The sequence below is a fragment of the Dictyostelium discoideum genome (assembly GCF_000004695.1).
Source record: "Dictyostelium discoideum AX4 chromosome 1 chromosome, whole genome shotgun sequence".
Classification (NCBI taxonomy): domain Eukaryota; phylum Evosea; class Eumycetozoa; order Dictyosteliales; family Dictyosteliaceae; genus Dictyostelium; species Dictyostelium discoideum.
In genome coordinates this window covers 212,672-226,569 of record NC_007087.3, presented here as the reverse complement: position 1 = coordinate 226,569, position 13,898 = coordinate 212,672, and the positions used below count along the sequence as shown (strand labels likewise).

General features: G+C 28.0%; 5 protein-coding genes across 5 annotated transcripts in view; 2 read left to right on the top strand and 3 right to left on the bottom strand.

The window, feature by feature from the left end:
* Nucleotides 1-287, bottom strand: part of DDB_G0267498 (hypothetical protein) — a gene marked incomplete at both ends in the record, with an annotated part of 803 nt that extends 516 nt beyond the window's left edge. The window contains 2 exons of the mRNA XM_641987.1: nucleotides 1-74; nucleotides 168-287. The exon at nucleotides 1-74 is cut by the window's left edge and continues 297 nt beyond it. Of these exons, the coding sequence (XP_647079.1) occupies nucleotides 1-74; nucleotides 168-287 (194 nt within the window). The remainder of the gene's footprint in view (nucleotides 75-167) is intronic.
* Nucleotides 288-596: 309 nt separating this feature from the next.
* On the bottom strand, nucleotides 597-7,657 carry DDB_G0267496 (hypothetical protein; the record flags this gene model as incomplete). The annotated part of the gene is made up of 2 exons (XM_641986.1): nucleotides 597-4,237; nucleotides 4,462-7,657. The coding sequence occupies 2 exons, from the start codon at nucleotides 7,655-7,657 to the stop codon at nucleotides 597-599; spliced, it is 6,837 nt and encodes a 2,278-aa protein (XP_647078.1).
* A 547-nt stretch (nucleotides 7,658-8,204) lies between these two features.
* Nucleotides 8,205-8,807, bottom strand: DDB_G0267494 (hypothetical protein; the record flags this gene model as incomplete). The annotated part of the gene is made up of 1 exon (XM_641985.1): nucleotides 8,205-8,807. The coding sequence occupies one exon, from the start codon at nucleotides 8,805-8,807 to the stop codon at nucleotides 8,205-8,207; it is 603 nt and encodes a 200-aa protein (XP_647077.1).
* Nucleotides 8,808-9,007: 200 nt separating this feature from the next.
* On the top strand, nucleotides 9,008-11,319 carry DDB_G0267492 (hypothetical protein; the record flags this gene model as incomplete). Its single annotated transcript, XM_641984.1, has 2 exons — nucleotides 9,008-9,253; nucleotides 9,403-11,319. 2 exons carry the CDS (start codon nucleotides 9,008-9,010, stop codon nucleotides 11,317-11,319), a joined length of 2,163 nt encoding a protein of 720 aa, XP_647076.1.
* Nucleotides 11,320-11,671: 352 nt separating this feature from the next.
* On the top strand, nucleotides 11,672-13,858 carry ChLim (LIM-type zinc finger-containing protein; the record flags this gene model as incomplete). Its single annotated transcript, XM_641983.1, has 2 exons — nucleotides 11,672-11,995; nucleotides 12,122-13,858. 2 exons carry the CDS (start codon nucleotides 11,672-11,674, stop codon nucleotides 13,856-13,858), a joined length of 2,061 nt encoding a protein of 686 aa, XP_647075.1.
* Between the last annotated feature and the right edge of the window lie 40 nt (nucleotides 13,859-13,898).

The following is a 13,898-nucleotide window of genomic DNA, read 5'->3' as shown; positions in this document are numbered from 1 at the left end:
TGATTTAAATAATCTTTTACACCATTTCCTGATACTTTTATAACATTTATATCTATAATTTCAAATCTTAATTCCTACTTAGTCGTTAGAAATAAAGAAAAAAAACTTTGCTTAGTAAAATTATATTTTTAATAAAATAAAAATAAAGCAATTTAAAAAAACTATACATCTTTATTTGGAATACCATTAATGTATGTTTTTATCTCATTCATTAATTGTGAGCTTGGATTATCTGATACACCACAGAATGTACCAAACCCACTAAGTATTATTTTTTTTTTATTCATTTTTTAATAAGCTGTTTGTAAATAAAAAAAAAAAAAAAAAAAAAAAAAAAATTAAAGGATGATAAGAAAAAAAAAAAAATAATAAAAAAAAAAAAAAAATTTTAAAAAAAAAAAATATTAATTTTATGTGTTGAAACAAAATAAGAAAATAAAATTTATAATTAAAATAATTAATTAAGTAGTTTAAATATTTATTTTATGTATTAAACAAAATAAGAATATAAAAAATATAATTAAAATTTTGGAAAATGGAAAAAAAAATTAAAAAAAATTAATAAATAATAAATTATTATATATAGTGTTTGAATTCTATTGATTAAGATTTAAAGTTGATACAGTTGGTTTTTGTCTTTTTGGAGGTAATTGTGGTGGTTGAATGGTTGTACCATTTGAGGATAATGAAGGTTTTTGTGGAGAGGATAGATTTGAGGCGCTTGGAGGTGGAGTTGAAGGACGAGTTGGTGGTGTTAATCTTTGTTCACTTAGGTTTTTTGTCATGATTGGTAATGGTTTCTTAAAGGCACTACCACCACTACTACTTCCCAATACTGGAGAAGGTGGTGTTACGATTGGGATGACAGAGGAGCTTTGTTCTCTTTTAAGGGAGATTGGATCAGAGGGGATTTGTGGTTTTGTTGGTTGTGGTGTGTGTAAAACTTGGCTTGGTTTTGGAATGTCTGTTTTCTTTTTAAAGGAAAATTGGAAGGATTGAAATTGTTGTTTGTAGAGGGATTGTTGTTTGGAAAGGTGTGGAGGTTGTAGTTTACCTGAATTACTTCCATTACTATTTGACAATTTATTTCCGCTACCATTTGATGATGACAATGACGATGATGGATTAAATGAATAATTTTTATCAATTATTTTTTTCATTAATGGATTTAAATCAGTATTGGAAGGAGAAGGAACTGCATAGAGATAGGTATTTATTAAATAGAGAGAAGTGTAAACATTGTTAATGATATCTTGATCAGTGTGTAAACCAAAAGTGCCATAGTAGTTTGGTTCAATACCATTTTTGTTATATTGTTTGAGGAAATCAAAAGCACCCAATTGAAGACCTGGTGGAATATTTTGAAGAATGAATGGAATTGATTTTTGGGCTTCATCTCTAGTGGCAGAAGAGGTTGAACGTTGCGAAAGATCAATCATGAGTTGGGTATATTCAACGAGTACCATAGACTGAATATTTGAAACGGATTGATGAAGAACAGCATATTTTGAAAGTAATTCATTGATAAAGAATAGGAGGAAAGATGCATCTTCTTCTTTACCACCAACCTCTACCAATGATTTGGTGATATCATTGACAGTTGAAATTAAACCACTAATTAAATCGGGAGTATCAGGGAATTCTTCAATGAATTTACAACATAATGTTGTTGCCAATTGAGAGGTTGAATCCTTTGGTAGCGGTGTTGCACCTTGAGTTTTTGCAATACTATAATGATAGTAGGGATATAAAGTTGGTAACATTTTTTGAATTGGTGTTGAAAGTGGTGCTTCAAAGAGATACTCTAGAAAATCTTTTGTATTTGGATCATCTGGTGACATTGTTACCATACAAGCAGCAGCCAAAATAACTGCACAACAAATCGAAGGTGATTGATCACCTTTTTTCTTTTCAAGGAAAAGTGTAGTCTCTTTAGCGAACCATAATGTTAAGATAGAAGTATGAGGATGACCAATACCACGATTGACAACTTGTTCCAACTTTAAACCACTACAGAGAATATCGATCATCTCTTCGGTCATACGTGATTGAAGGTTTGTATTGGCAGTTGATTCTAATGATTGCATAGTTTTGTACAAAAGGATCATAACACCATTGAATTGAGAGAGATAAGATGTATGTAGTAAAATTGAAGCTAAACGTACAATGATTGCATAGGAAGTCTCTGTTAGTTGATTTGGTAATTTACCACTACCGCCACCACTGACATCGGTACTAGAGACGATGTTTGTCAATAGAGATAGAATTTTATATGAAATCTCCATTTCACCCATTAAAGATGCACTCCATAGACCACATGATAGACCAAGTAAACCATCCATACCATCTTTTCTTGATAAAAGTGATGCTCTAATTCCACCATACCAATCCAAAGCCGATAAACAAATTGAAATCTGTGATGGTCTAACACTGAATTGCAATGAAATGTTTTCCCAAATGTCAAGGATAGAATCACCTAAACCAACACGTAATACATTGATTAACATTGTCTTTTGTTTCTCTTTCCATGTACTCCAATCGGATTCGATCAATAATGTGCAATCGGCTTTAATATCTTTGGAGATTGATGTTTGTTGAATAATCAATGATAAAAGAATATTGTTTAAGGTTCTCTTTGTATCAAGGTTTGCACTTTGATTGGATGGTCCATAAACAAACAATAGATTTGATAATAACATTGGAATCAATGTTGGTATTGTAATGATATCTTGAAATTGAAATTCAAATGATAAATCCTCAAAGAAGCCAAGAATTGCTTCTTCAGTTTGAATTGATGATAATCTATCAAATTGAATTTTCTCTTCAAAAATATAATCATTATCAATTGGATTGATAGTAGGTTGTTGAGTTTGTTCTGTTGTTGTTGTTGTTGTTTGTTGTAGTTGTTGTTGTTGTTGTTGTTGCTCTTGTTGTTTCTCTTGTAATGAAATTAATAAAAGATGATTTTCTTTCTTTTTTTCCTCTAAATTATGATGATTAGTTGGCATTGATTTAATACCACCCAATTTAATGGTATCAATACTAAAATCAATAGGTGATAAAGGTAATGGTTCATAAACTCTAAGATATTTTATCATATGTTGAATTACCAATGACCAATGAGTTGAGGATCTACGTGAAATAAAGCTCATAATCATTTTCGATGCATCTTTAGAGTCGGATAAAGAGTATTCAAATGATTTATTTGATCTTTCATTTTCTTGATAATGATATTTCTCCATAAGGAAATCGATAGTATATTGAGTGATTGTTGAGATTGGATTAACTGTAGAACTACTACCACTACCACTACTTTGATTGAAAGAATGATCACCTGAACTAATTAATTCACCCCATAAAACTTCAATTGATGAAAGATTTGAAAGGGAACTTTGTTTTGCTTGAATGGTTAAACTGAATAATGCCTCTAACAAATGGAAAGGACTCTTTTTAGAGAGACCTTCACCAACTGATAAAACCCACCAAAAATTTCTAGTCCATGGAGCCAATAGAGTTAACATTGTTTGTTTATGATTGAATGGTAAAAGTTTAAAGAAATGTTCACATTCCTCAAAGAGACCTGGTGTCACCCATGGATATTTTGTACTCATCGAATTACTATATAAAAGGGATGAGCGTAAATAAATATGCAATGGTAGATTATTACTAAACACAGTTTGAAAGTGAGCATGTAATGATGTTAGTTCTTCAGAGTTTGGTTCACGCATTGCCAAATCGTTTGATAATTGAATGGAGAGTAATCTTGCTCTCTCATCGTTTGATACCATATGGAAGAGACATAGTAAAGCCAATCTTTCGGGTGGACAATTATGATTCCATTTTAAGTAGTTCTCTGATGAAAAATCTGATACCAATGCTCTTAAAAACAATAATGAACCAACTGGATGATTTTCATTATCAAATGATTTCTCGATGTATTCATTCAAATATTTTGGAGATCTTCTTAAAAAGATTGAAAGGTTATCTGCTACCATTGGATGAACATGAGTTCCCATATTGAATGATCTTTGAAGGTATGGAATAATCTCTTTTTTAAAATCGGTTAAACATGCTTCTGATATTAAAGTATTTAAACATTGATGAACATTTATCTCTAATTCACATAATGTTGAATCTCTTAAACAATTATCTGTTAAAACTTGTAAACATTGAAATATTAATTTTGTATAACTTGCTTTATTTAATGAAATTTCACTCTTTGGTAATTTTGATTTGCCTATAAATTGTAAAATTAAGAGTTAAATCTTTAAAAATAATAATAATAATAATAATAATAATAATAATAATAATAATAATAATAATAATAATAATAATAATAATAATAATAATAATAATAATAATAATAATAATAATAATAATAATAATAATAATAATAATAATAATAATAATAATAATAATAATAATAATAATAATAATAAATAAATAATAATAAAAACTTACTATCTAATAATAAAAATTTTTTAAATAATTTACCAGTTTGTTTTCTAACTGGTAAAGAAATATCTTTAAATATTTGATTATTTGTAATCCAAAAATAAGTCATTTCTCTTAGGGCGGTACGAATGGAAGGTATATTATCATATTCAGTGAGTGAAAGTTTTTCAACCAATTGACTTGCATAAGTGATAACATGATCTTGAGTATAGAATACTTCTTTCTTTTTTCTCTTTAAATCTCTACCACGTTCTTGTTCAATGAATCTAAATACGGTATCATAACATGAAGGATGAAGATAGAGTGAGATATCAGCAATTAATTGGCAAAGTTCCTCATTGGTACGACCTTCTCTCTCTTGGAAATAACAAGTTAAAACCTCTGTTAGCAATTGATCCTCAATTGAGGTTAACTCTGGTTGTTCAACATTTAAACGTAGAGAAAATAAAAGGAAAGCTAAATTATTTTTCCAACCGATTGGTTGTGATTTTGGATGCCATCTTTTTCTAAGTCTTGCCCAAGCCCAACTAATACAATTTGAAAGATCACCTTTGTGAGTTATTAAGAAATTGGATAGATCTTGATTTAAGGTTGGAATCAATTGAGAGATGGTTGTTAATTGTTGTTGAGGTAATAATACAAGAGGATTGTTTCCACTAGCAGAGGATAATGGTAGATAATCGGCCAAATAAGAACATTTCAAAGAGGCATCAATCTCTCTAAAAATTTCATGACCAGTCAATTGAATGAATTCAAATACCTCTGACCAAAGTGGTGTAATACAAGATGAGAGTAGATATAGGGAAACACCTTCACAAGTATCTCTTAGATTTTTCCAAGTGGTTTGATCGATACCAGTTGATGCAGACATTTTTCTCTCTTTATTTGGTAAATAATGAAAACCGATAAACTCTTGCATTATCATACACATATTCTTTACAACCTTGCAAAGTCCACTTAGCTCACCGAAATAATTTGTGATATAGGTGAGCATTTGTAAGAGGATCGAAGGAAATGTAGTGTGTGGTTGATTAGCTAAATACTTTGTGATACCAATAGTTGACATGGTAGCAATATCCAATTCTGAATGCCAAGTCCATTTGGTGATTTTATCGGCAATCTCTTTGAGGTTCTCGTGAGAACAATGGGAGGGGAACAATAGGAGTAAATATTTGATTGGAGTTGATTCACCATCGTAAGCACCAAATAAAACATCCAAAGTTGACCAAAGTGTACGATCATAGTAACGAATTTGCTCGGGGAATTCACAATGTAAACGATAGATCATCTTAAAGACGATAGCTTTTGATTCTAAAGAATAATCGGTATTGGTTTTAGTGGTTGAACCAGGTGCCATACTTAACATTGAGAGTAAATATTTTGAGACAACAATCGAAAGACTAAATCTACCCATTGCAATTAGAATCTCCAATATCAAAGAGGCTTCAATGGGTGATGGTGTGGATTTCTTTGGTAAAATTACAGGTAAAATGATATCGATATGTGATTGATAAAAGCTTGCCTTTGATTCAGTACCAAACAATTGCTTAACATTGGTAAAATATTGAATCAATGATTCTAAATAACTCTTTCTATGTTGTTTATTTGAGGTCTCTTTATAGGTTGATGACCATAGACTTAACAAATCGCCACCTCTACCAATGAAAAACTCTGATCTAGAACCAACCATTGCAAATAGGGTTCTAATAGAGATTGGCTTTAATTTACTACTCTTTTTTGACCATTTCAATATTATTTCATAGATCTTTTGTGTTATATTCCAAAATGATTCTGGTACATTTTGATAGTTTGTATATTGATTAAACATTCTTGGATAACTATGACATAGGGTATAACAAATGGATTGAATGAAAACTGCACGTGATACCTTTTCCAATTCCAATAATAACTTTGCAAAATATTGACAAGTTGATTCGATTTGACTATTTCTATGAAATCCAAACTCTAAATATTTGGTACTCTTTTGAAATGTTGAATATTCTCTATAGAAATCATCAGTAGATTGTTTACTACCTCCGCTACCACTACCACCAGAACCACCTTGTGGGCCTTGTTGTAATTTATTAATATAGAATTGAGTGATAGTTTCCAAAGAAGTATTTGAAATGACCTTTAAACAACTAGCAGCCTTATATCTAATTGCTGGTGTAAATTGATAGTTCAATAAATTAAATAAAAAACTTATAACTTTTGGTGGTAAGCTTGATAATTGTTCAACCTCTGAAATTTCAAACTCTTTACCATTGTAACTATTAATTGGTCTATGTGATTCCAATACCATATATATTGTATTTAATAAATGATATAATGGTGTATCCTCTGATATTTGTTTAAAATCATTCTTTGTATTTCTTGAGAAATTTAAATTTAAATTATTTGTGAATTGATATATTTCATTATTATTATTATTAATTGAATTGAAAATATCTTCATCCTGTTGTTGTTGTTGTTGTTGTTGTTGTTGTTGTTGTTGTAAAATTGGGGAAGGTGTTGGTGGTGTTGTTACAGTGGTGGTGGTGGTGGTGGTTATGTTTGGTGATACTAAAGCAGAAGCACTTGTTAATGAAGATAATGATGATGTTGATGAATTTAAATCTGATTTTCCTGTTATGGTTAATTCAGATGTTGGTGAATGAATTTCTGTACAAGTTTGAGTCATTAATGAAGTACTAGGTGAATTTAAAGGTGAAGTTATTGAATTTGACGATAGTATGGATGATATATTTAGAGTTGGAGTTGAATTAATTTCAATATCAGATTCAATTGATTCATCTTTGAATGATGGTAAATCTTTACTACTATTTTTTGTGGATGAATTGATTGAATGATTTAAATCATCCAAATAAGGATCACACATTTTAATTAAAACCTCACAAACTGAATGAAGTGATTGTTTGGAGATTTGAACCAAAACATTTGATAAAACCTCTAAAGAATGTGATACATTACTTGGTGAAAGCTGTGATACCTTTTCAACTTGGGGAATAGTTACTAATAAACCTTGACGAATTGTAACTTTGGATTCACCCGCTTTCTTTTTCAACAATAATAACTCTAATTGTTTATAGATTTCCCTTTGAACATTTTGACTTATAGCTTGTTGATTTAAATCCCCTGAAAATAATGTATTACTTCTAACACTTGCTCTAGATATATTACTCGTTTCTGATGTTATATCCATTAATATATATATGTATTTTTTGGTTTTTTTTTTTTTTTTTTTAAAAGTTTTATTTTGGTTTTTTTTTTTTTTTTTTTTTTTTTTTTTTTTTTTTTAAATAAAGTTTATTTTATTTTTTTTTTTTTAAAAAATTTTTTATATTTTATATTTTAATGGTACAGTTATCTATAATATATGCTTATTGTACAAATCTAATAAATAAAGTTTATTCCGCTATTTTTTTTGACGATTGAAAAAAAAAATAAAAAAAAAAAATAAAAAAATGAAAAGTGAAAAAAAAAATAAAAAAAAAAAAAAAAAAAAAAAAAAAAAAATTAATCTAGATATCATTATTAGAAACATTTCTTGATATTTTTTCAAAAAAATGAAAAGTGAAAAAAAAAAAAAAATGAACACTTCAATTATTTTTGATAATTCAAATCTTGATCTTCCGCAATTTAAATATTAAAAATTTTAAATAAAATTTATTTTTTTAAAAGTTTATTTTTCATTAGAATAAAAAACTTAAAGAAAAAAAAAAAAAATAAATGTATAAATATTCCTTTAATCAAAATTTAAATTTTTCCTTTTTTTTATTTTTGTTTATAGTTTCAGACTCTTTCTTTTTTTCTATTAAAATTGAATCAAATTCATCATCTTCATCATATTTAAGGGTATTTGGTTTCTTTTTTTCTCTGTTATTATTATGGTCATGATCATCGTCGTTATCATCACCATTATTAATATTATTATTATTATTTTGATTATTTTGATTTACATTTATTTTGTTAAAAAATTTTCTTTTTTTGTTTGGATCATCATGATCATCATTTTCATTAAAGAGAGTATCATTTTCATTGAAATTAGTGCTACTTTTTAATAGTTGATTCATTAATTGATTAGCTTTTTCATTGTCATCTTTATCACTTTCAAAAACAGTTGAGATCATTGATTTTAAGTATTGTTTATCCTCCACTTTCTTTGGAGTTTGTGGAATTTTAAAATCTTGTTCCTCTAGTATTGTATTATTTTCTGTGTTTGCTCCAATATCGTTTTTCAATATTGTTGATTCTAATTCATCTTTATTTACTATTTTATTTGAGATATCTAAATTATTAATGTCTCCTTTTTCATCATCTGCTTGGTTATTTTCTTTTTTATTTAGATCCATTGCAATGGTTTTTTTAAATTTTTATTTTTTATTTTATTTTATTTTTTTAAACACATAAATATGAGTTGTTGGAAATTAAAAATTTTCATTTATTTTTTTTTTTTTTTTTTTATATTTTTTTATTTTTTTTTTTATTTTTTTTTTTTTATTTTATAAATTTTCAACAACCACACCACACACCAAAGAAATATTGATTGGAAATGAATAGATTACCTATTCGTATTTTTAATAATAATACAACGAAATATTATGCTAGTAATATTTCTCAAAAATTTACTCAAAACAATCAATTTAATGGCGCAAAAAACTTAAATAAAATTAGCAATACCCCTCACAATGATATTTTCAGCACATCACTTTTTAAAAGAAATGAAAATATTTTATCATTAAACAGAGAATTTTCAACAACAAAACCATTACTTTCATTTAGAAAAAGAGCAACTTCTGTATGTAATTTAATAATAAATCAAATTTTTATTATTTTTCACTAATTATTTTTATTATTATTATTTATTATTTATTATTATTATTTATTATTATTTATTATTATTATTATTATTTATTATTATTTATTATTATTTACTTTTCTAAATAGATATTTTCAGGAACAGATAAATTAAATAATCAAGATCAATTAAATAATAATAATTTAAATGTAGGACAACCAATAAAAGTACAAGTTGTTCAATCAAAATTTAAAGTACTTTTATTTATATTGGTTGCTGGAGCTATTATATATTATTTTTATTCAAGTAAAGGTAAGGATAAGGGAGGAATAATGTCAATTTTAACAAGTAAACCATTCAAAACCTTGGTGGAGAGACCAAATACAACATTTGCTGATGTTATGGGAGCTGAAGAGGCAAAGGGAGAATTACAAGATTTGGTAGATTTCTTACGTAATCCAGAGAAATATTATAGACGTAATATAGTTATGCCAAAGGGTATATTATTGGTTGGACCACCAGGTACAGGTAAAACTTTGTTAGCCAAATCATTGGCAGGAGAAGCACGTGTTTCATTTATCACCATCAATGGTTCAGAGTTTGAAGAGGCATTTGTTGGTGTTGGTGCAAAACGTGTACGTGAACTCTTTGAGGCCGCAAGAAAGAATTCACCATGTATCGTATTCATTGATGAAATTGATTCCGTTGGTGGAAGTCGTACAAAGCGTGTAAATTATCATCCATCTGAAGCTTTAAATCAATTGTTGGTAGAGTTGGATGGTTTCGATGGTAGAGAGGGTGTTATGGTTATGGCTGCTACCAACTATCAAGATTCTTTGGATACCGCTTTAATTCGTTCAGGTAGATTCGATCGTATCATTCAAGTACCATTACCAGATGGAAAGGCAAGAAAATCAATCATTGATCATTACCTCAAGGATAAACCAATTGCTTCACATGTAAATACAACTACTATCGCCCAAAGTACACCAGGTTTTAGTGGTGCCGATCTTTTTAATCTTGTCAATTGGGCCGCTTTGGAGACAACCAAACATAACCTACCAGAAATCACCATGGAACAATTGGAGAACGCAAAGGAGAACTTGATGATGGGTAAAGAAAGACATAGTCTATTGATGAGTGATGAAGCAAGAAAGATTTGTGCATTCCATGAAGCTGGTCATGCTTTGGTTGCTATAATGACACCTGGTGCTAGAACCGTTCATAAAGCAACCATCATGCCAAGAGGTGATGCTTTAGGTTTGGTTAGTATGTTGGAAAAAGAGGAAACCTTTGTTACAAAGAAACAATTGATCGCTCAAATGGATGTTGCAATGGGTGGTAGAGCCGCTGAAGAACTCATTCTTGGCAAGGAAAATATTTCTCAAGGCGCAAGTAGTGATATTCAAAAGGCTACCTCTATCGCAAAAGCAATGGTTTCAAATTATGGTATGTCTGAAAAAGTTGGTCAAATTTATATTCAATCCGAAAAGAAACTTAGTTCAGCTCAAAGAGAATTGGTTGATTCTGAAGTTAAATCCCTTTTAGACTCTAGTTATATCAGAGCTACTCAACTCTTAAAGAAATACTCTAAAGAACATCATTTAATTGCAAATGCACTTTTGGAATATGAAACTTTATCTTTGGATGAAATCAAAGATATCATTGCAAGCAAATCCTTAGCCAATAAAAAAAATAGAGAACAACTTATTAAAGAAAGAGAAGAATTAAAAAAAAAACGTGATGAAGATTTTAAAAAGCAAAAAGTTTTTAAACCAACCATTTTAACTCAACCACAATTTAATTTTATACCTATTGATGATCCAAAAAATAATAATAATAATAATAATAATAATAATAATAATAATAATAATATTAATAATAATAATAATAATATTCGTATTAACGAAAACAATCAATTATCAAAAAATGAACAACAAAATATTATTGAAGTGAGAAAACAAATTTTGGAAAATGACAAGAACCAACAAATTGAAATTCCAGTTGAATCCAAAAAGCAAAATAATCAAACTAATATAAAAGTAGATTCAACAAATGATAAATAGAATAATATATATATATAATATAAATAAACCCTTTTATTTTTTTAATTTTTATTATTTTTATTTTCCAAACCCTTTTTTTTTTCTTTTTTTTTTTTTTTCATCAATTTTCTCTTCTTTTTTTTTTTTTTTTTTAATAAAAGCCACTTTTTTTCAAAGAAAATTTTTGAAACTAAAAATAATTTTTTTTTTATTTTTATTTTTTTAATTTTTAATTTTATTTTTAAACCACCATTTTTTTTTTAAATCAATTTTCTATTCTTTTTTTTTTTTTTTTTATTTTATTTTTATTTTCAAAATCACTATTTTTTTTTTTTTTTTTTTTTTTAAATTTATTACTTAATTAATAAAAAATATGATAAAAGCAAATTGGACATCAACTTCAGCATTTAATTTGGAATTGGCTTTAGATGAATCCAGAGATTGGATAGAGAGAGTAATCAATCAAAAGTTTCCATCAGACTTTCAAAGTTCTTTAAGAGATGGTATCTTTTTATGTAAATTAATAAATCAAATCCAACCAAATTCTGTTCCAAAATATAACCAATCTCCATCAACTGACTTTGCAAAGAGAGAAAATATCCAATTATTTATTAAATCAGCCAAACATTCAATGGGTTTACGTGATACTCAATTATTTGAATCTCAAGATTTATTTGAAAGTATAAGAATTAGAAATGTAATTATAAAGAAATTTTATTTTATGAAAATTGGAAAACTATGTTTGAAAAAAAAAAAAAAAAAAAAAAAAAAAAACATTCACTAAAAAAAAAAATCTTAAAAAAAAAAAAAAAAATGAAAATAGATCGCAATTACACTATATTGGTTAGGTAGAGCAGCAAGAGCATCACAAACTTATAAAGGTCCACAATTAGATTTGTTAAAATTCCAAGGTATGAATTGTTCTGCTTGTAAAAAAGCCATCACAAATAATGATTACTTGACAACAATGACTCAACAATTCCATACTTCTTGTGCAGTTTGTTGTTCTTGTAGTTGTAAATTGGATCCAAAAAAGAAATTCTACCAAGAATCAAACAATTTTTGGTGTGAAAATTGTATGTTGGGTGCAACAAATTTAGGAGGGTCAAATAATTCATCAGGAGGAAAAAACAAATCCAACAACAACAACAACAATAAATGTTCAGGTTGTTTTGGTTCTTTAGAAAAAGGTTATGTACCAGATGAAAATGATAAAGAAAAGAAATATTGTACAAGTTGTATCTGTGATTTATGTCATGACCCATTAATTGGTAATTTCCAAGTAAAAGATGGAAAAAAGGTTTGTGATTCTTGTTCTTGTAAATCTTGTGGTAAAAGTTTAGAAGATGGATATTATGAAGAGGGTATTTCAAAATATTGTGAACCTTGTGCAAAAGATAGAAATAAACCAAAGCAAGTCATGGATAAAGATGGTCATGATCATCACCATCATAATCATAATAAACCAACTACCACCACCACCACCACCAACTCTAATTCTCCATTAGCAAAAAAGAAATCAGACTCATGTAAAATGTGTGATAAACCAGTTGACAATAAAACTAAAAAGTATGGTGATGATAGAGATAAATATTGTACTCCTCATGAAAAAGATGGAACTTGTGGTAAATGTAATGGAGAGTTGGTTGGTAGTGCCATCAGTGTAATGGATAAAAATTTTCATCCTCAATGTTTCAAATGTGATAGTTGTAATAAGAATTTAAATCAAAATGATCAAATCAAAAAATCACCAACTACAGGTAATCCATTATGTGGTCCATGTTCAAGCAATAATAACAAATCATCAAAGAATTGTCATGATTGTAAAAAACCAATTTCAGGTTCATCAGTTGAAGCATTAGACAGACCATATCATCCAAATTGTTTAAAATGTTATTCTTGTAGTAAAAACTTGAAAGAAGATTTCACAGAGGTTGATAATGAACCATTTTGTAATCCTTGTGCAAGTCAATTGAATCAATACACAAGTGGAAATCAAAAACAACCAAAACAAGGTGGTTCACCATTCATTACTTCTGGATGGCTTGATAGTGATCGTTGTGTTGTATGTGTTAAACCATTGAATGGAGAAGTGGCTAAAATTTTCGATTCATTCTATCATAAAGGTTGCTTCAAATGTACAGATAAATCTTGTAATGCCCCTTTACTCACTGGATACTTTCCTCATGATAAAAAACCATATTGTCAAAAATGTTCAATTAAAATTCAACAATCAACAACAACTGATCATTGTGCCAAATGTAGTAAACCAATCATTGAGGGCTCAATTTTAAAAGTTGCTGGTAAAGTATATCATAAATCTTGTTATGATAATGAAAAACATACATCCTCATCCTCATCTTCATCAAGTGTCAATTGTTTCAAATGTAAAAGTCAAATCACTGGTACTCAATTTGTTCGTCTTGACCAAAAAGACTATTGTATGAAATGCTCTCCTTCTGCTTCATCAAGTACAACTGTAACTCATGGAGAAAGATTAAATTATGGTATGACAGTGGATCCAAGATCTGGTAAAAGAGTTTTTAATACATCAAAATAAAATATACAATCTTACTTTTAATTTTTTTTAATTTTCAAAA